Source organism: Salminus brasiliensis, chromosome 24, assembly GCF_030463535.1.
Source record: "Salminus brasiliensis chromosome 24, fSalBra1.hap2, whole genome shotgun sequence".
Taxonomy (NCBI): Eukaryota; Metazoa; Chordata; class Actinopteri; order Characiformes; family Bryconidae; genus Salminus; species Salminus brasiliensis.
The window spans coordinates 5,072,072-5,095,193 of record NC_132901.1 but is presented as its reverse complement, the minus strand read 5'-3'; the positions used below and the strand labels follow the sequence as shown (position 1 = coordinate 5,095,193).

The following is a 23,122-nucleotide window of genomic DNA, read 5'->3' as shown; positions in this document are numbered from 1 at the left end:
TGTGTGTGTGTGCCTCATGCAAGTGACAGATTTGCAAGGGGGTGGGTCTCCGCTGACGAGCGACGACGTCACGTGATTTCCGCATACGCCTTTAACTGAACATTTGGGGCTAAAGAGGGACAAAAAGATAAAAATAAAAAGATCAAAAAAATATTTATACATAAAATAATAACTTAAAAATAATTGAAAAAGTAAAATAATAGTAAATAAATTAAAATAATTGTAAAGTTAAATAATTACAACTAAATTATCATCACCATTATCCTGGAAGGAGCCGGAAGTAGCCGATGGGTCAGTTGTGGTTATAAAGGTTTGCACATGGTCAGCATCAATACTCAAATGGACTTTTTTTTGCGTTCAAGCAATGATTGACTGATATTAACAGGCCCAGATGTGCCATCACACGCTCCCCACACCCTTACACCGCCTCCTCCACCAGCCTGGACTGTTCACACAAGGCAGGTTGGGTCCATGAATCCATGCTGTTGCCGCCACATTCTGGCCCTAACCAGGGTGTAATCTTTCCTCAGGGGGGTTCAGGACGCACTGATACCCATTTGACCAGCTGATGTCTCCATTGCCCAACATTTGATGGAGCTATATCCAGTACATTTGGAGTTGTGTCGGTGGGGGTTATCGGGTATACAAAGTCTAGACCAAATCTGGTCTTGCTGGTCAAGAGCTGAACTGGTCAGCCAGCTTAACCAGCTTGACCAGGTTGAGCTGGCCAGGCTGTTTATTCAGGGACGAATTCTGGGTTACACTGTTTTATTGGGCTAACTGAGACATTCTCCGTCCTTTCTGTGAAGGAATGCACATAAAAAATTATTATATTGACTTGATTATCAGTTTTTTACAGTACAGTACCAATCAAAAGTTTGGAAACACCTTAACTTGTGTGTTTTTTCATAATTAAAGTTTTCCATGATTAGGGTGGGCTTTGTTGGTGCTCAACACTGAGCAGAACAAGCGATCGAGCCGTGAGCTTCCTCTCACTCCGCTGCTGCAGTGAGGACACTAACGCTAGAGCTCTGTTAGTTTATCTCCAGATATGAAGAAGAAGAACCACCAGAAGAACCTCCGTCTTCACCAACTTCAAATACTCGTATGTGTCTTCTAATGGCCTGAGCTCTTTCAGCTGTAGTTGAGTTTACAGAGAGTGAAGCTCAGGGTTTGAGCTGCTCTCCTCACTGGTTCTACAGATGAAACTCTTGTATGTGGCGGACTTTCTCTCTTTTGGGCGAGTTTGTTTAGAGAGTGAACTGAAGACTCTTCTACAGTCCTGTCCTTCTACTACAGCCAGAAGAACTGTGACGGTGTCGAAGTCTGAGCATTTATATTAATATAAACACTGATGCTCAAACTTTTGACTGATTTCTGTAAGAACTACAGAACACAGTACTGCACTTTTACTTTCAGTACTTCAGTAGTAGATAGGGAAAACGGGGAAAACAAAGGACACGCGTGAACCAAGCAGAGATTACACAAAACTGTCAGGAGAGAGCTGGGGAACCAGCCGCTGAACCATAAACAGCTAGGCCGACCAAACCTGGAGACGCGAAGTAGAAGATGGTCGCATAGCTGGAGCTAGAGTCGCGGATATATTCAGGAAGCGAGCGAAAGTGCCTCGCAAACCCCGACGATCAAAGCAAGGTCCGCTAGTGGACCTGAACTGTGAACCAAACTGGGCTAAACAAACCGTGACTCTGTGAATCGAACCTCTCGGGTTACCACAAGCCTCAGAACCTACAATCCATTTCTCGGCAAGGAGCTCAGTAGCCGAGCTCCTTAAGTACCCCCAGCCTCAGGTGCAACGCATTAACTGAACATGACATGAATCACAACACTGAACTGAATCATTGAATCAAACATGAACTGAAACACAACAAAAGTCCTCATGTGAGCCTGTGGACGGCGGCTCGGAATCATCGAAGCAAAACCAACGGGCGCAACCGTGGATCTGTGCTCGGCTAAAAGCTAACACTAGCGCTTTCCCATCTCTTCTCTCCTTCGTCCACTCCCTCAAAAACAAACTGAACCACCCCACACGGGGAAAATGAGTCGGCAGATGATTATTTTACCCGTAAGACTCGAGAAAGCCAAGCTTCCAAGGGAAGTGAGAGGAGAAAGGCTAAAAGCTAACTTGGCTACAACTGGCTCTTCAGCTCAGCTTCATGTCATAACTGCAACAATGTCACACCTTTTTGGGTTGTGTGAGCCGTCATAGCGCCACATCATAGAGTTTTTTTTTTTTTTTTTTTTTTTTACATCTTTTTTATTCAAAATCCCTCCGTAAACATAAAATCAGCACGTAACGGGGTTGTAAATAGGTCTGTAGAACGGTGTCTGAGCAGTTGTCTCCCGAAAACAGTCTGAGAGAGAGAGAGAGAGAGAGTGAGAGAGACTAAGAGAGAGAGAGAGAGAGAGAGAGACAGAGAGAGAGAGAGAGAGAGAGAGACTAAGAGAGAGAGAGAGAGAGAGAGAGAGACTAAGAGAGAGACTAAGTGAGAGAGAGAGAGAGAGAGAGAGAGAGTGAGAGAGACTAAGAGAGAGAGAGAGAGAGACTGAGAGAGAGAGAGACTGAGAGAGAGAGAGAGAGAGAGAGAGAGTGAGAGAGAGAGACTAAGAGAGAGAGAGAGAGAGACTGAGAGAGAGAGAGAGACAGAGAGAGAGAGAGAGAGAGAGAGAGAGAGTGAGAGAGAGAGACTAAGAGAGAGAGAGAGAGAGAGAGAGAGAGAGAGAGAGAGACTGAGAGTGAATGGATGAGATAATATGCAGCAGCTGCGGAGAGCCGAGCGGGTGCGCGGATGAAGCGCGTTCACGGCAGGCACCGCTGAAACGCTTGCCCTCCAGATGGATTACGGTGCCAGTCAAGCTTCCCTGGAAGTTGCCGGGTTTCTCCTGTGATTTCAGTGCAGAAGCCTGAAACGGTCGCCTCTGCTGTGCAGCATCACCTCAACTGTGCCAAAGCCTGGAGAAGGACGAATGCAGCAGTTAGTGGCGCCGCTGTTCAGGTCAGTGTCGACTCCGCTGGGCAGTGGCGGTCACCGAGGCGGAGGCGCTCCTCCGCAGCCGCTGTTTAGCCTCGGCCGTCAGATTAGCGGCGCGAGCTGACTTCTGTCTGAGAGTGTGCAAACGCAGAAGGTCAAGAAAGTAAACTAGCTCCAGAAATCAGGGTTCACTAATGTTAGAGATTTTCCAGCGCTTTCAGAACTAGCTAGCTAACTTTATAGTAGCTATGTTCGGTGAGTCGCACTGATTCAGAGCAGGTTGGGCGTTATAAAGGAGCCAGGGGTCTGCGGCTCAACGACTGGATACCCTGTTTCAATTTTTAATACCTATTACTCATTAATTAATAATAACTAACTCTATATCTACTATAAATGATTCAGGACGTTCTGTAAACGATTCTGTGTTCACTATAACTGATTCAGTAACTACTATAAGTGATTCAGTATCTGTTATTATCGATTCAGTATCTACTATAAATGATTCACTAACACTAAGTATATACTATACATATATATATATTTCTGCATCTACTGTATACGATTCCGAATCTACTGTAAACAATCAATATCTGATATAAATAGTTTATTATCTAATATAAATGATTCTGCATCTGCTATAAGTATTTCAGTATATACTATAAGTGATTCAGTAACTACTATTAAAGAATCTGTGTCTACTATAAATGATTCAGTAACAGCTACAGGTAATTCCACCACTGATATAAATGATTCAGTAACTGCTATTACAATTATTACAATTGAATCTGTGACTAATAAACATGACTCAGTATCTACTATAAGTGATTCAGTGTCTACTATAAATGTCTCTGCATCTACTATCAGTTATTCTGTATCTACTATAAATGATTCAGTAACTATTACAATTTAATCTGTTACTAATAAACATGACTCAGTATCTACTATAAGTGATTCAGTATGTACTATAAATGATTCAGTAACTATTACAATTTAATCTGTTACTAATAAACATGATTCAGTATCTACTATAAATGTCTCTGCATCCACTATCAATTTTTCTGTATCTACTATAAACGATTCAATAACATTGATAAATCATGTTACTTTATAGGTAATCCCACCACTGATCTAAATGATCCAGTAACTGCTATAAATGATTCAGTATCTACTAGAAATGATTCAGGAACGACTACAATTTAATCTGTTATTAATAAACATGACTATGAGTGATTCAGTGATTCAGTATCTACTATAAACAATTCAGTAACTACTAGAAATCAGTAACTACTAGAAGGCACTGCATCTACTAGACATGATTCTGTGTCTACTATAAATGATTCAGTAACATTGATAAATCATGTTACTGTATAGGTAATTCTACCACTGCTAAAAATGATCCATTAACTGATAAAAGTGATTTAATAACAGCTACAGACAGTTCCACCACTGCTATAAATGATCCATTAACTGCTATAAATGATTCATTTACAGCTTTAGATATTTCCATCACTGCCATAAATGATCCAGTAACAGCTATAAATGATTTAGTATCTACTATAAAAGTTTCTGTGTCTACTATAAACGATTCAATAACATTGATAAATTATGTTACTGTATAGGTAATTCCATCACTGTTAGAAATGATTTATTAACAGCTATAGGTAATTCTACAACTGCTAGAAATGATTCAGTAACTGTTATATGTGATTCAGTAACTGCTATAAATGATTTAGTACCCACTATAAATGATTCTATATCTACTACAAATGAATCTGTAACTGCTATACATTACATATTGCTATAGATAATTCCATATCTACTATAAATGACTGAGTAACAGCTACAAAACTGATATGTAATTAATGTTGTTTAAGGGTAGGCTATTGAAGTATGGGCACAAACTTGCTTTCTGACTGAAGCTAAGAAACAAACCCAAGCAGCTCTCTCTGAAGGGACTACGAAGCCAGTGGTCCTGGAGTACCATTGCCCTGCAAATTTTAGAGCCATGGTTTTGACAGGGGGTCAATGAGCCAATATAGACATATTATACATACAGGGTCACAGTAATTCAGTGGTGCTGAAATGTCTATTAGTTGGTGTGGTGCAACAGATAACACCACTACCTGCCACTGAGCTACCCCACCATGTGGGACACTGGGGTTCGATTCCCGGTCTGGGTGACTATGATGCGCTACACCAATAAGAGTCCTTGGGCAAGACTCCTAACACTACATTGGCCCACCTCTGTAATACGAGTAACCTTGTAGCGTCTGCTAAATGCCGTAAATGTAAATGTAAATGTCTAACATGCCTCTTTAACTACCTATAAGTAATCGTAATTGACAGAGCTTTGTTGTGCAGTGGGAAAGTCTGAGAGGGATGACTGTAGAATCTGCAGATTTCAATATCATCTTTTCAGACAATTGTACCTAAGATATTAAGGGGTGTAACCACTTTGCCAAGGTCTAGAAGATGGCCCAAACCTTCCCCCTTAGATGAGAGATTATTGATTTGGATGGTCAGAAACAACCCAGGAACCATACGGGCGAAGAAATGCCATGAACTAGAAGCTTCTGAAACACTGCATTCTACAGCCAAGCGAGTATTACATCACCATGGACTGCAACGGCTGCAAGGTGTGTCCAGTCTTTGAGGATAAGATTGGACACCCCTGTCCTAGAAGAAGGTTTTGTAGTCAGACGAGATGAAGATTGACTTGTTTGTCCACAATAACCAGAGATATGGTTGGAAGAGTAAAAGTGAGGCCTTCGTCCACAAAAACACCCCACCAACTGTTAAACACGGTGGTGGTAGCGTCATACTGTGTTCTAAACTGCCTTGATTTGTCTGCACAGAGCAGAACCCACTTCTGCACAGTAACAGGCAATTACAGCTGAGAAATTCCACATTTCCATAATTCCAGATTTCATCAACTAGGGACCCAGCGGGGGTGGATTATCCTCTTATGTGTTCTCACTATGCTGCTATTTTCTTGTAATCAGTCCAGCATTAGGTGTCTATGGCTGCAGCTGTCAATGCTGTGAGAAAGCAGTTGGTCAGGCTAGGAGAGTCTGGCACGGGTGAGAGTGTGTGTATGTGTGTGTGTGTGTGTGTGTGTGTGTGCGCTCCGGTGGTAGACGAGGCCTTGTGCGGAGCTCCTGGGGTGCTAAGCTGATTAGTGGCCTGCTCCAGCCTGCGCCACCACCGTGGGGAGGGGAGGGGTTGGAGATTTGAGGCTAAAATAACCGCTAAGTCTGCCTATCCACGTGTTCAAGTGACTGGACTAACACTGTGACTCTTGCAGTGATTGAATTATTTTTCTCTCTCTCTCTCTCTCTGTTCAGGTGGAATGAGGGAGGCCAGCTTTAACGAGTTGCCCCAGCCGCTTTTCTGGATGTTTCCATCCCTCGTGGCTAAAGCAGTTAGAACCTCGGCCGGACGCTGAGCCTCGTCGTCGGACTTCGGGAAGGGACATGTTTGTTTATGAGCTTTCTTTTTGCAGCTGGGACCATGAGGATGCCCTTGGGGGACTGAGGGAAGAGTAGCATCCCAGGATTTCTGAGCAGTGCTAGAATGCCTGTGCATCAGATCTCTGTGGTACCTGCTAGTAAAGAAAGCAGCCGCAGCACCGGCCGAACCAGAGATAAGAGTAAAGAGAATGAGGTGAGCCCAAACACACACACACACACACACACACACACACACACACACACACATACATACACACACACACACACAATGATATCGCCCAGTTCTTCATATATTGTCATTCTTGTATTAATGTACCCTTGTATCTCTGAAATAGATCTCATAACTCAGGTAGGCACAGGTAGACAAAGGTGGGTAGATGCAGACAAACTGTAATATATAAATAAATATATATATAAATATATATATATATATATATATATATATATATATATATGTATGTATACATAAAGAAAAATATGGTGTATTAATAAAGATGCTGGTTAGATGTGTGTTCGTCGCTGTCATGCAGAAATCTTTTTTTCTGCAATTTCTTTTTTTAAATTTCTTTGAAATTTTGGTTTGCCATATTGGAGATTGGAGGAAGTGTTTATGTGCTCTAATATATAAAACACTAATATTAAAATAATAATTATAACTTATGAAAAGGTAGTCAGTTTACATAACTGTGTTTATTAAAACTTCTCCAGAGCTCTAGTATTATTTACAGCCATCATCCAACATCTGGTTTGGTAACATCTGTGCTTAATGATGTTAATTCAGGTGAGCTGGTGATGGAACTGAACACATCCACACACTGATAACAACTACGTTCATATGCATTACTTCCTTTAGAATGAGAAATTCTTGTGAAATTTCACTGTATTTAGATTTACGTTTATGCTTTTTAATGTGTTCGCTGTTGGACGTAGCCGCTAGCTGCTGTGCTAATGAGGTAGCGATGTTGCAGGAGACCTGTAGGCCGTGTGCGATCACCAATGTAGCGATGTTGGACGAGACCAGTACCCCGTGTGCTACCACCGAGGTAGCGATGTTGAACGAGTCCGGTAATTGGTGAGCTATCACTGAGGTAGCAATGTTGGACGAGGCTAGTAGCCAATGTGCTTCAACCTAGGTAGCAGCGTTGGATGAGGCCACTAGCCGGTGTACTAACACCAAGGTAGCGATGTTGGATGAGGCTGGTAGCCGGTGTGCTACCACAGAGGTAGCGATGTTCAGTTAGTGCTATCACAGAGGTAGTAATATTGAATGTCATGTTGAATAAGTCAAGCAGCCAGAGTGCTACCATCGAGGTAGTCATGTTGAATAAGTCAAGTAGCCAGAGTGCTACCATCGAGGTAGTCATGTTGAATAAGTCACGTAGCCAGAGTGCTACCATCGAGGTAGTCATGTTGAATAAGTCACGTAGCCAGAGTGCTACCACCGAGGTAGTCATGTTGAATAAGTCACGTAGCCAGAGTGCTACCATCGAGGTAGTCATGTTGAATAAGTCAAGTAGCCAGAGTGCTACCATCGAGGTAGTCATGTTGAATAAGTCAAGTAGCCAGAGTGCTACCATCGAGGTAGTCATGTTGAATAAGTCAGGTAGCCAGCGCGCTACCACCGAGGTAGCAATGTTCGATGAGGCTGCTAGCCAGTGCTCTGAGTGGTTCAGTGGATTAAGGCACTGTCCCTATGGCCTGAGGATTGCTGGTTCAAACCTGGGTCATGCTGTTTGCCATCAGCAGTCAGAGCCTGAGAGAGCACAATTGGCCTTACTCTCTATACTTAACATGTACTATGCTCCCATTAACTGACTCCCTAGATAGTAAACTGACCAAAAAATATCACTTTTTACTATCTAGGGAGTCAGTTAATAGACAGATACACATATTCTCACAAGCATCTAACCATGTTTTTATAGTCAACTGCAGGCATTTATGACCAAAACATATATAGTCATATTTGTTCAAATCTCCAAATTCTGTTAATATTTACACCTCAGTTTCTGTATACTTATTAAGTAGCCTACAATCTCCTGAAAATAACATACTGTCAAAAAATAATTCAGAATTCGGTGCAGGCTGCAGCTTAAATATATAAATATATATTGAATATAACAGTGGCACATGCTTATTCAGTGGCAGCACATTTGTTTAGAATATATAACCCCAGTAGACGGCGGACTTTTAAGGTGTGATTTGGGTTTCACGTGTTGTGCTTCCGTGACCTGGCATCACACTCTCTTATCACCTAATCCTGCGTTCAGTGTGATTTCTCCTGGCACTGTCACTACTGATCACTCTCTCTGAGACACACACACACACCGCAGGTGCCATTAAGATGTTCCCTTAGTTGACTCATTAAAGTTCTGATGGGGTGAAATGACTTCTTTCTTAATAGGCTTGTGTCAGAGTCAGCGAGACGGAAAGTAAAACGAGGCTGAATTTATTATGCTGGATTATTATGAGCACAACCAGATAATAAATGAACTAAAAATATTCATTTTTTCAATATTATATATGTAATATTGAAAAAAATATATATATATTATCAATATTATATATATAATATATATTTTAGTTATAAATATATATATTAGAGAGCGAGAGAGAGAGCGAGAGAGCACCCTCCCTCTTTAAAGTCTGTAAACTTTGCCATCTTTCGCCAAGTGCATTTTTTATGAAGCAAAATGATCTAATATTAAATACATTATATTGGCAAAAGTATTGGGACACCAGCGCATTCATTGTTTCTTCCAAAATCAAGGCTGTTAAAAAGAGCGTATCCTGCTTTTGTTGGAGTAACTGGCTCCACTGACCAGAGAAGGCTTTCTACTAGACTTTGGAGCATTGAGAAGCTAGACAAGCCATGTCAACAATGGTTCAAACTAAAGTAGCTGAATGCATTCGTTAGAAGGGGTGTCCACAAACATTTGGACATACAGTGTATCTATGTCAGAAAAAAAACATGCAAACCTTTACAGTAGCTGGTGTGTCCCTCTTGAGTATCAGTTCATTTCCTGGATTCATAAGCTTCAGAACCTTCTTCCAATAGGCTCCCGGTGGTCCTGAGCAAATTTCGGATGGGTAGCAGGTGTTGTTTTTCGGACAGTAGTGGCTTGAACTCATGAACATCGACATTCCGCAAAGGAGAGTAAGTGAGTGCCTCACAGTGGATTGGTGGAGGCCAAACTATTTAGAAATGGTCTTGTAACCTCAGGTCCTCAAACTGGAAAACTGCTTCTCTCAGGAATTGCCATTTTGAGGATATTCACAGCACGTACAACAACGGCACTTACCTGCATTGCTAGTATTAGGAACTGACGTAATTCATTTCAGGCCAAATTAAAAAAGAACTGAAACAGGCTCAGAGAAATATGACCCGAGGATCGAATTCCCAGGTCCTGCTGCCTGCCTTCAGCAGCCGGAGCCAGAGAGAGCACAGTTGGGCTTGCTCTGTTCGTGATGGGTAGATCACTCACATCCTCTCCACTCATCACTTCTAGAGTGTTGCTAGGCGATGCAACAGGGCCGGGTTGGTTGGTTGCCTGGTGACTTGCATCAGAGGTAGTGGCTGATTGTGTATGTGTCGGAGGAGGAGGCATGCGTCACCCTCCCAGTTTGGGGAGCATTACATGTGATGGGGGAGAGTACTAATGATCGGGTTAGGTAATTGGGGAGGAGAATCGGGTTAAAGCGGTTGTTTGTAGTTGAACGTTAATTTGAGGTAGAATAACATTTTTATGTTGACATTTTTATTATTATCCTCTTGATTAAGTAAAAATATATGGAATAATTGAATTAAATTCATGTCATTTTATTTGCCAATCTCTCTTCATCCTTGAACTCTGGGTTTATTCTTCAGCTATTAGTCCTAATGTGGAGTCCCACAGGGTTCTATTTTGGGGCCAACTGATGTTGGTTATAGCAGTAATGTAGAAAGTGATGAAGTGTGTCAAGCCATGTTCTGATCCGCTGTCCTGGAGAGTTCCTGGCTCAAAAAACAGAAGTGGAAAAAAGTTTTGTAGTGATATGTGCCCTTTGACAATGAGTTTTCGCTCACTTATTCACTCTTTATCGAGCAGTTTTGTCCGTACATTTGTGAGCACCTGACCAGTGACAAATCTGGACGTTTTAAATTGGTGGTGTGACAGTTTTCCTACAAGAACCTTATTAATGGACTGCTAATGGACTGCCATTCAGGCTAATGTTTGCTGAATGTGTTTACTTCATCGGTACGTTCAGTAGGGAAATGTCCAGTTAAGGAACGTAGTCCTTCTAGATTCCTGATTTCGACAGAATCCTTGTCCATCTCGGCCTTACTTGCATGGCCGGCTTGCTTAGTGATTGGGAGCTGGGTGGTAAAGGTCAGTAGAGCTGGCAGTTTGTATCTGATTCATTACTCACTCTAGGAAATATGGCTTCCACCTCGGTAAGCAGCTTATCCACATTGCAGCTGTCATATGAAGCACTGTTAGCATTAGCCTGAGGAGTGTGAGTGCTGGTCTTCAGTGATGACCTCATGTCTCCATTCATGTTTACAGATTACTTTAGCTGGAGAGAGTCCAGTGACCTCAGTGATGTAGATGAAGATGCAAAGAGCGGCAGATAAAACTTATAGCATGCTCACAACACCAAACTATATACCATGTCCACATATTTGTGGACACCCCTTGTCTAATGAAGGCATTCAGCTACTTTAAGTTGCACCCATTGCTGAAACAGATCTGCAAATGCACACACACAGTTTGTCTAGTCCCTGTAGAGAAGTACTGCCAATAGAATAGGACTCTCTGGAGCAGATAAACATAAACTCATAGGCGCCATGCTGTCTAATGCCAGGTGTGGGCTAGAGGAGTATTAAGCCCCTCAGCATTGAGCTGTGGAGCAGTGGAAGAATTGTGTTTTCTGGAATGATGGATGGTGGTGCTCCATCCAGTACTTTTAGTATGAGTTGTAGAGTTGAGGGATAGTTGTAGGAATGAGGTAGGGTGGTGATCATCCAACATCCTGACCTCACTAACACTCTTGGCGCTGAATGCAACCGTAGCTACTCCAATAAAAGCAGGATAACTTTTTTAATACCCCTGATTTCAGAAGAAAGAATGAAAGGGCATGTGTCCCAATACTTTTGTCTGTGTAATGTATAGACTAGATAACGTTTTTGTTTAGTAAATTTCTGGCCAAAGTTGTGTTTAGTTTTATTGTGAAGAAAAAAACAATGAGTCTGGAGGCTTTGCTCGAAAGAAAGCAGAAAATATGGAACCAGGTGCAGTAGAAGCCAAACTCAAGCAGACATTTTAAGAATACTACATCATTCCTTATTACTCAGGGCAGCTGGGAGAGCTGTGCACTCACTGCTCAACCTCAGACTCTGCCTATGAGGAAGGCCAGTGGCTCATGATCTTCTGAATACTTTTGCATTATTGGCTCACTATTAAAACACATGCATGAAATAGGGCCCAAAAGCTGTGGAATTCACCAAGAGGTCTGAACAGTAGGCTACTATATATACAGTGCTCTACAAGAGTACTGGCCCCATTGGTTATAATGAAAGTCTGGATTAGATTAGATTAGATCAGATTAGATTAGATTTGATAGATCTGGTATGAGAGAAATCTACCCTTTCACTGTTGTTTTTCTGTGTTGTCCATAGTTAGCTGAAATGAGCATAAACCACTGGCAGCAAGTATGAGCCCACGTCCCGCTAATTCCCTAATTCATTTACAATTCTCTGAACTAGGCTGTCCTTCAGAATAAAGCAGATTAGGAAAAGGAAATTCACAGGCAATTGGAAAATTAGAAATTCTAAGAAACTGAGATCTGACCCTGCTGTGACCTTTGAGGCAAGTGCTGACGTTTAGCCTGTCACTCTTTCTCAAAGATTTACACTCTGAAAGGATGACTGTCCAATAACTTATTTTAATTTAAAATAAATTAAATTATATAGACCTATAAATCTTGGTGATCTATTTTATTATGCTGTGGACACAAAGTGCTTCTTCTGAAGGTGCCACCCCATCCCCGACCCTCCTACTCATCCTAAAAGTATTGGATATAGCACCAGCCATCATTCCTGACAACACAGTTCTTCTACTGCTCCACAGCTCAATGCTGGGGAGGTTTATGTTGAGTCCTATTCTATTAGCAGTACTTGTCTTCAGGGAAGTGCAAAATGTTCTCTATTTTGTTGATACTGGAGAGCCCCTCATGATGCACTGCTAGGGGCTTAATATTTGCAGTCGAAGGAATTCTGACTATTATTCTTGACTAGTTCTGTATTTCTGTACCTCATGTTGCCTCCATTTATGCCTGTTGCATTTGCCTTAATTCTGGTCCTCTTTTCTCACTGCTTACCTCAGTGCTTATTCCACTGTGTACCAGTTGGAGCAGTTTGTTAACTGTGTTTGCAATGGAAGTGGTTTTAAGCTCTTTGGATAGGGTCTACTGCATACACATCATGCACTACATGAAAACGTCATGTCTTCAGATTCTGAATGTTTGTTTGTGGATAGTAGTGCTTTTGTGTGTGGTTGTTTTTGTGTGTATATAATGTGTGTGGGGTTAGTGTGTCTTGTCTTGTTAGTGTGTGCTGGTGATGGTGACTTGTAGCCATTCATTCATTCATTTATTCAGCTGTTCAGTTAGCCCCTTTTATGTAATATCTAAATCCATGGTTACCACCTATAGCACCACCTATATAATATTTCAGTTTATAGTTTGCGTGATCTCTAAATCCGTATAATCTACGGATGTGTAATGCGTAGTGTTGGGACACCTGCTCAGTCATTGTGTGTTCTGAAATCAAGGCTTAATACTCCTAGCATTAGGCATGGTGCCAACTGGTTGATGTTTATCTGCTCTAGAGAGTCAGTACGTCTCTACAGGGACGTTCATACTTCTCTATGCTGCTGATACTGGAGCTCACCTCATTACACACTACTACCTATATACAGGTACAAAATACAGAATACAGGTTTCTACAGGAACTAGGCCTTGTGACCGCGGCTTTACCTGTGCTAGTGTCCACAGAGGGGGGAGCTCAAACTCAACACAGGACAAAGTTAAAAGCTGGGAGACGGAAATGGGGATCTGTGCCTGGCTAAAAGCTAACGCCAGGTATCTCTCCATCGTCTGCACCTTGAAAACAAACTGGACTACCCCAGCTGGAGCAAGCTGGAGCTGCCGGTAAGACTTGAGAAAGATAAATCCAGAGAAGCGAGAATTCTCCAGATTTGCAAAAGGCCAAAAGCTAACAATCTCTTCAGCTTGCTAACAGCACATCAGGCTGAGAGGACACAGGGACAGGACAGGCTGAGACATTTTTCACTTCAACCCAAGTCACACACTTATAATTTATACATCAGTAGTAAATGCATTTTTGGCACATTTACAAGTTGTAAACCAAAATGATAGTTAGGAGTTGAACATGCAGAAGGTGCATGTGCATGTGGCTAAATTAAGCCTATGCACGCGGTTCGAGCAACAGCGCAAGATTATTCCTCAGACAAGCAGCTATGGTTAATCCAAAGCAACCCACACACATGCATTTGCACACTCACGCACACCGCTCTTCGGGAGGCAAAGGGACACTTTGCTGCTCAGTGGCTCAAAGGAACCTGCAGGATGGTTTTTGCAGGTAAGTGCAGGGCAGGGCTGCGTGTTTAGTGAATGAGTGGTTTTGTGTGCAGAGCAGACTAGCAGTTCGAAAGGCCTTAACAGGCTTACGGCTTATTCGAGAAGCGTGGCATCTGTGTGTGTGTGTGTGAGTGGGTGTGTGTTCTTCTGTAGCCAAATGTAATGTAAACATATGTTCCTATGGGTTTAGTTTAGTTCAGTGAATTTAAGGATCATTTACATTTACATTTACGGCATTTAGCAGACACTCTTCTCCAGAGCGACTTACAAGGTTACTCGTATTACAGAGGTGGGTCACTTAGGAGTCTTGCCCAGGGACTCTTATTGGTGTAGCGCAGCATAGTCACCCAGACCGGGAATCGAACCCCAGTCTCCCACATGGTGTGGTAGCTCAGTGGCAGGTAGTGGTGTTATCTGTTGCGCCACACCAAACACATGAGTGTTTATTTCCAGTGCGTTTGTTAGATGTTAGTAGCTGAACACATCGTTCCTTAGTACTGCTCACTGTGAGTTGCTCTTACTGTGCAGGGAATAACAGATAGGCTCTGTAGGCATCTGTGATTGTAAATGAGGACACACACAGTGCCTTGCAAACGTATTCAACCCTATTAGAAGTTATCAGATTCTCCTGGGTTGCAAATACGTTAAACACCTAAAATACACAGTTTGGACAAAAGTATTGTGACACCTGCTCATTCATTGTTTCTTTGTCTCTGCTGTCCTGGGAAGAAGGCGTTTGAAGGCTTTATGGTTGCCTTAGAGAGCCCTATTCTATTCTGGACTTGACAAGCTGTGTGTGCATGAGTGCATTTGCACATCTGTTTCTGCAGTGGGTGCAACCTAAAGTAGTTGAATGCATTCATTAGAAGGGGTGTCCACAAACATTTAGACATATAGTGTACAAACTTATACACACAGCACACCTAATATTTGCTTATAGTCCCTTAGCAAGTTGGCCTTTGGCAGTCATTTGCAAAATTCTAGCTGAATTGAAGGTATTGGATATTTGACCACGCATCCTGTCAGAATTGGTTAAATTGGAGTTAAATTTGTGGCTTTTTTCTTGCACTGTCCACATATTTATTTTCAGGACATTTCAGAAGCTTAATATTAACCTGCTTTGTCCATTCCACAACCACCTTTTTTTCCTTTTTACCCAATTTTCTCCCTAATTTTAGCTGAGCCAGTTAACCCACAACCACTTACTGGAATCCCCCCCTTATATCTTGCAATGCTCGCGACACTAGGAGGGTGAGCACAAGCACATGCCGCTATATTAGAAGTCACTAGGCAGCCAGCATACTTGGAGGAAAGAGCCAGATCCCCGGTTCTCATACAGGACAGCACGACCAGTTGTGCTCTCTTAGGCTCCGGCTGCTGATGGCGAAGCAGCATGACCCAAGATTTGAACTCACAATCTTGGGCCACAGTGTCAATATCTTAGTCTGCTGAGCCACCCAATTCTTAGGTAGTCCTTCTTCTTTGTCATCGTTCCTTCCAATTTGTGCAACGTAGCCCGAGAGCATCTGCTACCACCACCATGCTTAACAGTCGGTACAGTGTCATTGGGATTGAATAGTTTCTGCTGATTAGTCCTGATTCATCTGGAGTTCTGCAGAAGCATCAAGTTAGACTCATTCATGCCTCTAGGCTCCTGGCAGTAGCACGAAAAACCATCTGTTAAACCCTGACGGGACTATTCATCGCTCGGAGATTACGAATTGGCACAACAATAAAGCTGTGCAGATTTGAATACTTATTTAGTATGGGGGTGGGTGGAAGCAAAAAAGAAGCTGCCTCAGCACCTATGACAATACCACCTACACTGGGTGACTGACATTCTGTGGGTTTTCTTCTTCAATGTAAAATCTGATAGAAAAAAAAAAAACTCATTCAACCTACTATTCATGTTTCAGTACAGCACTGTGAACTGCCTCAAATCCTGCAGAAATAAGTGCATGCTGAGACTTCAGCAGGCAGACCACAGCCAGTGAATCAGCTTTTACAATATGCATAGCCTTAGCACAAATGTTGACGCAGGCAGAACGGGCAATAGGCTATGCATTATGGATCATCTCTGAGGTATTTGCATTCATTTAGCTCAGGGACACCAATATGACTTTTCTGGAACACTCTTCTTCTTCTGCATAGCACAATCTGTTGCTGTCCTGACCTGCTGCAAATGTGATGCAGAGCCAGACATCATCTTCTGGGAGCGTTTCCTAAGGTAGCTTGGCCCACGACTCATGGGCCATGAGTTATTGACTTGGGGATAAAGTTGGGTGGTGAGCTCACTATCGCCCTTGTCTTTCTACCAATTATCCCATTTGTTCATAGCTCCCCCTAGCACTAGCAATGCCAACCCACTTACTAGGACTCCCCCTAGCGCCAATGCAGCATCCCTAGGCAGCCAGCACTCTCTGAGGAAAGCATCGGATCCCTCTTTATGAGTTTGTTTCGTCGAGATGCTGCTGCCCCAGCAGACCACTCCATAAAAGATGGCAGATGCCACCACTGTGTCGAAGAAAGTCCTCAGGAGTGCTCCCTGCACCTCAGTCTCCTCAGTAGGTAGAGTCTGCTCTGGCCTGTTTTGTACAGTGCAGCAGTGTTAACTGACCAGTCCACTCTCTCGATGTCCATACCCTGGATGTTCACTGATGGAGGGGGTGTCTGCACCTGCGGAAATCCACTACCAGTTCTTTGGTCTTCCCCGCGTTGAAGGTCTGAAGGTGGTTCTGCAGACACCAGTCCACAAAGTCCTGAATGAGTTCTCTGAACCCGCTGTCCTCCTCATTGGTTATGAGGCAGACGATCGCTGAGTCATCAGAGAACTTCTGGAGGTGACAGGTCGGTTGAGCTGTACATGAAGTCAGCAGTGTACTGAGGGGCGGGCCTCCCTATGCTGCTGACCACCATATCAGTGGGTGATTAGAGTAAAGGGTATGTCTGTTTACGATCTTGTCGTCTTGAATTTTTTAGTTTTAGCTAAATGTGTGACGACAGATGATAGCGAAAAGGTTGCTGAGGGGATCGTAGACGGGCTCTGGTAAGAATGGTATCCTTGTGGAGTCCAATTTCATCCCTTTGCCAGACTAACTACACACTGCTATATACACAAACATACACCCAACATCCAGAAGGTGCATTTGTGAATAACCCCTGTGAATGACGTACACTACGCTCACTTTAACTGTCTTATATTTGATCCAGAAGTGATCCTTCTCCCTAAAATTAGACCGATATTAGATTAGATTTGACTAACTAACAAGGCTAAGCAGGCTAACTGCTGGGTTATAGAGAATTATAGAAAGATAATGAAAAATAAAAAGTTATGTGGCTGTTAAAACCTTCACGTTTCTGCTAGATCTGCCACCAAATATGGTCAAACACCATTGCTAGCGTAGTACAGGAAACCGTAGTGTCTGAATTGTGCCCTATTCACTATCCACTACATTATGAGTTCGTCGCATAGAGACTTGCCAGATTGCTACAGTGGTTTTCAGCTAAAATGTGTTTCAAAATGTATGAAAAACCACCCAAACAGCTGATGTTCAGCATTTTAATAACAGTAAGCCAAGCCAACATGGGCTAATAATGAACTGTTTATCCTAAAAATGTACAAATCAATGATAAATTACAATTTTTAAAAAATCTACATGTGTAGCTTGATTCATTTTATTAATTTACAGATTATTTTATGTTTTCCACATATTGTTATGATAGGATACATGACCCTATGCGATCAGAATAGTTGGTTAACACAATTAAACTGGCAGCAGCAAAAGCAGTATAGCTGAAACTGTGCACAGAAACACTGCCTAGAGAGACCTTGTCATTGTAGCAGACACATGGGCTATTCACACAACAGGCAGTACATTTAAGCACTCTAAGTCTCTAACGTATCCCTCATTTATTAACCAGCAGCACAGCGGTTTCAGCCCACATCTTTCAATAAAAGTCCCAGAACATATATTAGTTGAGTTGAGAAACACGGGACCCAGTTTGCAGGAGCATTTACGAATGGAGGCGCCTACCTGATAGTGGGTGTTTAGAGTATGGGAAAGGGGAATGGGGTTAACTTCAGATTTTGTCTTCTTACTGTGTTAGTTCACATCGATCCACTTAAAGGCGAATATGTCTGGGAGGAGCACAGCCCTGTAAACAGTGGGACATAACCAGGAATCACAACCCAGGCCTGGGTTGCTGGCTCACCTCTGTTACTACTGGTTTTTGATTTCTTTTGGACTTTTTCGCTGATTAGTCTTTCCCATCTAGATGGCAGTAAAATAACAACAGTGCAGTCGAGTGTAGTGGGTTGTGTTTTCCTTGATTTCCAATGTTTGCATCAAATGAAAGTTGATGGTATTGTGCATATATGAACAATAGAAACTAACACTTTATGCATGTAGCTGTCATTATTATTATTGTCATTTATACTTCCACAGTTTAGTAAAATTCTTCTCTTCACATATCCTAGCTAAGAACGTTCAACCATGCTGTGGTGCTTCTGGAGTCGAAAAATAATGAATGACCTTGCTCGAGGGCCCAACAGTGGCTCTTGATGTGATCTTAGGTAAGCTGAGGTTGGGACTCCTCGCTTGAAATACTGTTGTAAAGGAAACTGGTGTGAAGACATACTGAGGCATTAATGTGTACTAACTCAACTCAACATCGCTACAACGATATTAGCAGCGTCGACCGCATTGTGCATTAGCATTGTTGTCATGGCATGGCCAGCCTCGCCCAACATTGCTATCGTGGCGTTAGCATCTATATCCGCTGCATTAGCATCACTACCACGGCGGTGACCGGCCTCAGTCACTCATTTTGTTAGCATTGTACAGTTAGTCACAAGCCATGTCAATGAGGTTTCTAAAAACTAGTAAATGTGTGGTCTACATTTTAAGGCTCTGAGGGTCTTTAAGTCTTGAGTCCTTTGCCAGGCAGGGTCACATAAAATGCTACAGGAAACATATCAGAGGTCATTTTAGGCCACAGAACCTTTTTCACAATAAAGAGCGGATCTTTTGGTCCCAAGCTCCGGTACAGCCAATGGCGGTCCGGCAAAACTAGGCTTGTTTTCATTGATTTTGAGTAGCTCATTTTGTCTGAAAAACTTTCCCTGAAGCCCATGTGGGCCTTTAGCCTTGATTTACAAGCAGTTTTGCCTCTGGCCACTGCCATCAGCAGCACTTCAGTGGAGCAAGAATGTGTTTCAAATGCAAGTCAGGCAGCTCCTCAGACAAATAACCACCGAGATTTATTGTCTTCTTCCTACGTGTAAGGCGTGTGCAAGCTCTCAACCTTGCTTCGTTCAGTTCCACAGGGAAATTAACTGAAGGCAGAGGTCGGCGCGTCACTCAGAGTGACAAGAATTGTCCAAGTAAATGTGGACTTGGTTGTTAAACTGCCACCCCCCTAGCCTTTTGTGTAGAGATGTTCGCGACTGACCAGTTTACTCGCTACCTAACTGATTGCTGGACTACTAAAATCAACTCTCATTTTACTAATGGATTTTGTCAAATCAGAGAGAAGACAAAATTCCCACAGGAATCTCGGAGCTACAGCCGAATCATCGGTGTCTCCTGTGTTGCTGACCTGCCTTTTCAGCCAGTCTTGCAAAATAGACCCCTGGCTGTTGTTAAAGGGGTGTAAAAGTGTCCCAAACAAGTTATTTTGCTCCGATCCGAGTCTCCTAATGCTGAGTATCAGTAAAACCCCTGATAACTAATAACATTCTGGACTGATTGATTTAGTCTAGTCGAGACATTTCTTAAAATGACTGTTTTATATTGTTTAATATCTTATAATCCAGTCTGACCAATCAGCTCCCAGCTCCTTTAAAACACTGCAGTAGTGGTACTGTACCTGGTTTGTGTGTGTGTGTGTGTGTGTGTGTGTGTGTGTGTGTATTAGCGATAGCATTAGCCTCCACTTGGTTCTGAATGGGCTCTTCTCTTTGGTTTAACAACACAGAAAGACGAGCGCTTCTCCGGTTCTCCCGCTGGTAAAACAGAGCGTTTCAGAGATGGTTTAATAAAGGTTCAGATATTATGGTCTGTTTTCATGTTCCTCTGTATTGACCTTCTGAGAACGTCCGCACTGCTGCTGCTGCCAGCTGGGCAATAATGCCTTTTTTAATTTTGCCTTGAGGACACCAGGAAGCTTAAAACAAAGACTGGGAACTGGATTGGGATTAAAATAGCCGGTACCCGATCCATTGAAATGCGCCTGGATCGGCCCTGATTATAATTCATATCATTCCAACAACCTGAAAATGAGGAATGTGAGATATGTTGACTAGATTTAAGATGACTTTTCACGGCAGATTTGTTTTTGCAGTGGTGCATTGATTGACACCACACAAACTTGCTTAAAAATACCCATCGCTCCTCTTATGGCCTGTTGGCATATGTGTGCGTGTGTGTGTGTGAGATGACTCATAAGAAGAGATGCGTTTAGGAAAGAAATGCTAGCGTGAATGATAATGAGTCTGATTGTCACACCTTTACTCAGCTCTCTGTGTCTGTGTGGGCGAACGTCATTCACTTGATTAGAAGGAATGGAGCACAAGATCTCTCTCTCTCTCTCTCTCTCTCTTTTTTTTTTCCTCCCTCACCCTCTCCAGAAACGTCTAAGAACTTCTTAGTCGTGCTGAAAATAGTCAAGTTACCCCACTCACGTACTCACACACACTGGGTGCACAGAAGTGCCTTATCCCAGTGCTAACTCCAGTAATAGGATTGGTTTGTCTTAGAGCTTCAGTCACATTAAAGAACGATTCATACATGTGACTTTAAACCTGCTCGAAAAAACAACCCTGTGACGGCCGTTCAGTGTTTGTGTGTTTGTGCGTTCTTGTGAGTGCTGTCCTCCACTGTTTGGTTTAACCCTTTAAAGCCAAGGGTATCGTATTTGATGCATACATTTTTGAGAAAATACTATTTAAAAATATATATATTTTTTAAAAATAATTACTCAGTAATATATAAATAATAACATTTAATATAGAATCAACCCCCCCCCACACACACACACACAGATTTCTACAGATTTTGAAATGACGTGAGTTGAACTGTAAAGGCATCTGAGAATATAAGATGCTCAATAGCTTTGTGTTCTGTATGTTTTAGTGTGTTTATAAAAGTGCCATTTTATTTATTATTGTTTTTTAATTGGTCAGGTGAAATAAACATTCCAGTTTTTAAAAAATTGATTTTTCGCATAATTTTTTTGATGGTTCAGCCTTTAAAGGACTAATATTCTGCCTATATAATTCATCCAGCAATACTCCACGCATGTATGCATGCAGCTGCTCCTTTTTATGGCCACTGAGTATTAATATTAAATATATATTTTTTTGTATTTGAACAGGGTTGGGCGATATAACAGTAATACCGTATACCACAGCATTGGTGAAATTTGGATTATACCCTAAGTGGGATGTAGTAAACATGAAATTCCCATTAATTATTATTTCAATTATTGTCATTATAATGGTAATGGGTCTGTTTTGCTTCCCAGCCATCAACCCTTGGTAGCTCATCATGAAGACACATCATTATGAGAGCTAAATGCTGTGGAAAACGACTGCAATCAGCACAGATAACTGTGGCAGGTCTAAGACCAAGGAGGAGTTCAGACTGGGTTGAAGTGAGAGGGTTATTGTTAAGTAGTTTTTGGTTCACTTATTTGTTCCTATTTATCTCTTCCTCAGGTTGAGAAAGCACCTGGCCGATCAGGGAGTCGATCTAGCAACATTTCAAAGGTAATACTCACAGACACACACACACACGCACATGCTCACACAATCTGATGAGGTGTTCCAAAGCTATTCATGCAAAGTAAAGCTTAATGCAATTTGATGAGCTTGTGACATTGACCATTAATCAGAGACATTAATCAGGCTGTGACTTGCAGCCGTACTTGTTTTCAGCACTACAGGCACTGTGTGCAACAGTCAGTCACTTCTGTAATGTTTGGTTGTTTGACTGGGAACAATGACAGCCGTAGCCCTAAAAAGCTAATTAAGGTCTAAAACTTGGGTCAAATCTCTTATATATTATAATATATTCCTAATATATTCTGAAAAGAACATTTTATCTTGAACTTTTTGCCTATTGGAGATAACGTCGTCTTCTAGTCACTTTCAGAGGTACAGAAATATTGAGCAGAAGTGTGCTGGGTGCCTAGTTATATCTTAAATGAATAAATAAATGTATTATATATATAATATCTATTTCAGGCGAGCAGCTCTGCCCAGGGGGCAGTAGTAAACGGCGCTCCTCGGACATCAGTAACTCATTCCTATCAAGACATCTGCAGGTAGGTTTACAAAGGTGATAACACTCAAATCAGTGCCCAAGTCATGTACAGGCATCTGTAATGTATGTGTGTGTAAGTGAGAGGAATGGAGAATGTGAGAGACTGGTCCTTTCTGACACTGGACTTCTGTATGTTGGAGAAAACCACGGTGTAGATTTAACGAATAGGACAATAATAAAAAAAAATCTAATTTAATTGAGGTATCCATGCTCCATATTGTTTTGTGGCAACTGTTATAACACCTGACCTGTTGTGAAGCTGAACAACTTTACCTGAATGCTGGCAAAAATCTCATCCAGCCCAGTTTAACCACTCAACAATAATATTTATGTTTTTTAATAGCTAAAATGATTCAAATCAAATGTATTCTGTCACTGCAGTACTAAATGTCCAGTAGTATATAACAGCGATGGCACAAATGAACTGAAATCAGCCAATAAAATGAAGCATTGTCTGTCTGATGCCAGAGTGTTTTACAGATAATGACAAATATTCTTTATTATTTTATATTGATTCATCAAAAAGGTTGTGCGTCCCTGTTTTCACCACCAACAACAAGCCAAAATTACGAGCTTTTCTTATGTTATAACCGTGGAAACAAAGACTGATAGGGGAGCATGTCAGCCATCAGAAAGGAGTTAAAGTGAGTCATTTGATCATGCACTCCTTCTGATCTTGGAGTAGATACTAAATGACTAT

General features: G+C 41.9%; 1 protein-coding gene across 3 annotated transcripts in view; it reads left to right on the top strand.

The window, feature by feature from the left end:
- Positions 1-2,761: 2,761 nt before the first annotated feature.
- marchf1 (membrane-associated ring finger (C3HC4) 1) overlaps positions 2,762-23,122 on the top strand; it is a 31,882-nt gene continuing 11,521 nt past the window's right edge. For all 3 annotated transcript variants that reach the window (XM_072670323.1, XM_072670321.1, XM_072670324.1), the window contains exons 1-4: positions 2,762-3,014; positions 6,335-6,653; positions 21,816-21,866; positions 22,344-22,423. In XM_072670323.1, coding sequence (XP_072526424.1) covers positions 6,564-6,653; positions 21,816-21,866; positions 22,344-22,423 — 221 coding nt within the window. In that variant the 5' untranslated portion in view covers positions 2,762-3,014; positions 6,335-6,563. The remainder of the gene's footprint in view (positions 3,015-6,334; positions 6,654-21,815; positions 21,867-22,343; positions 22,424-23,122) is intronic.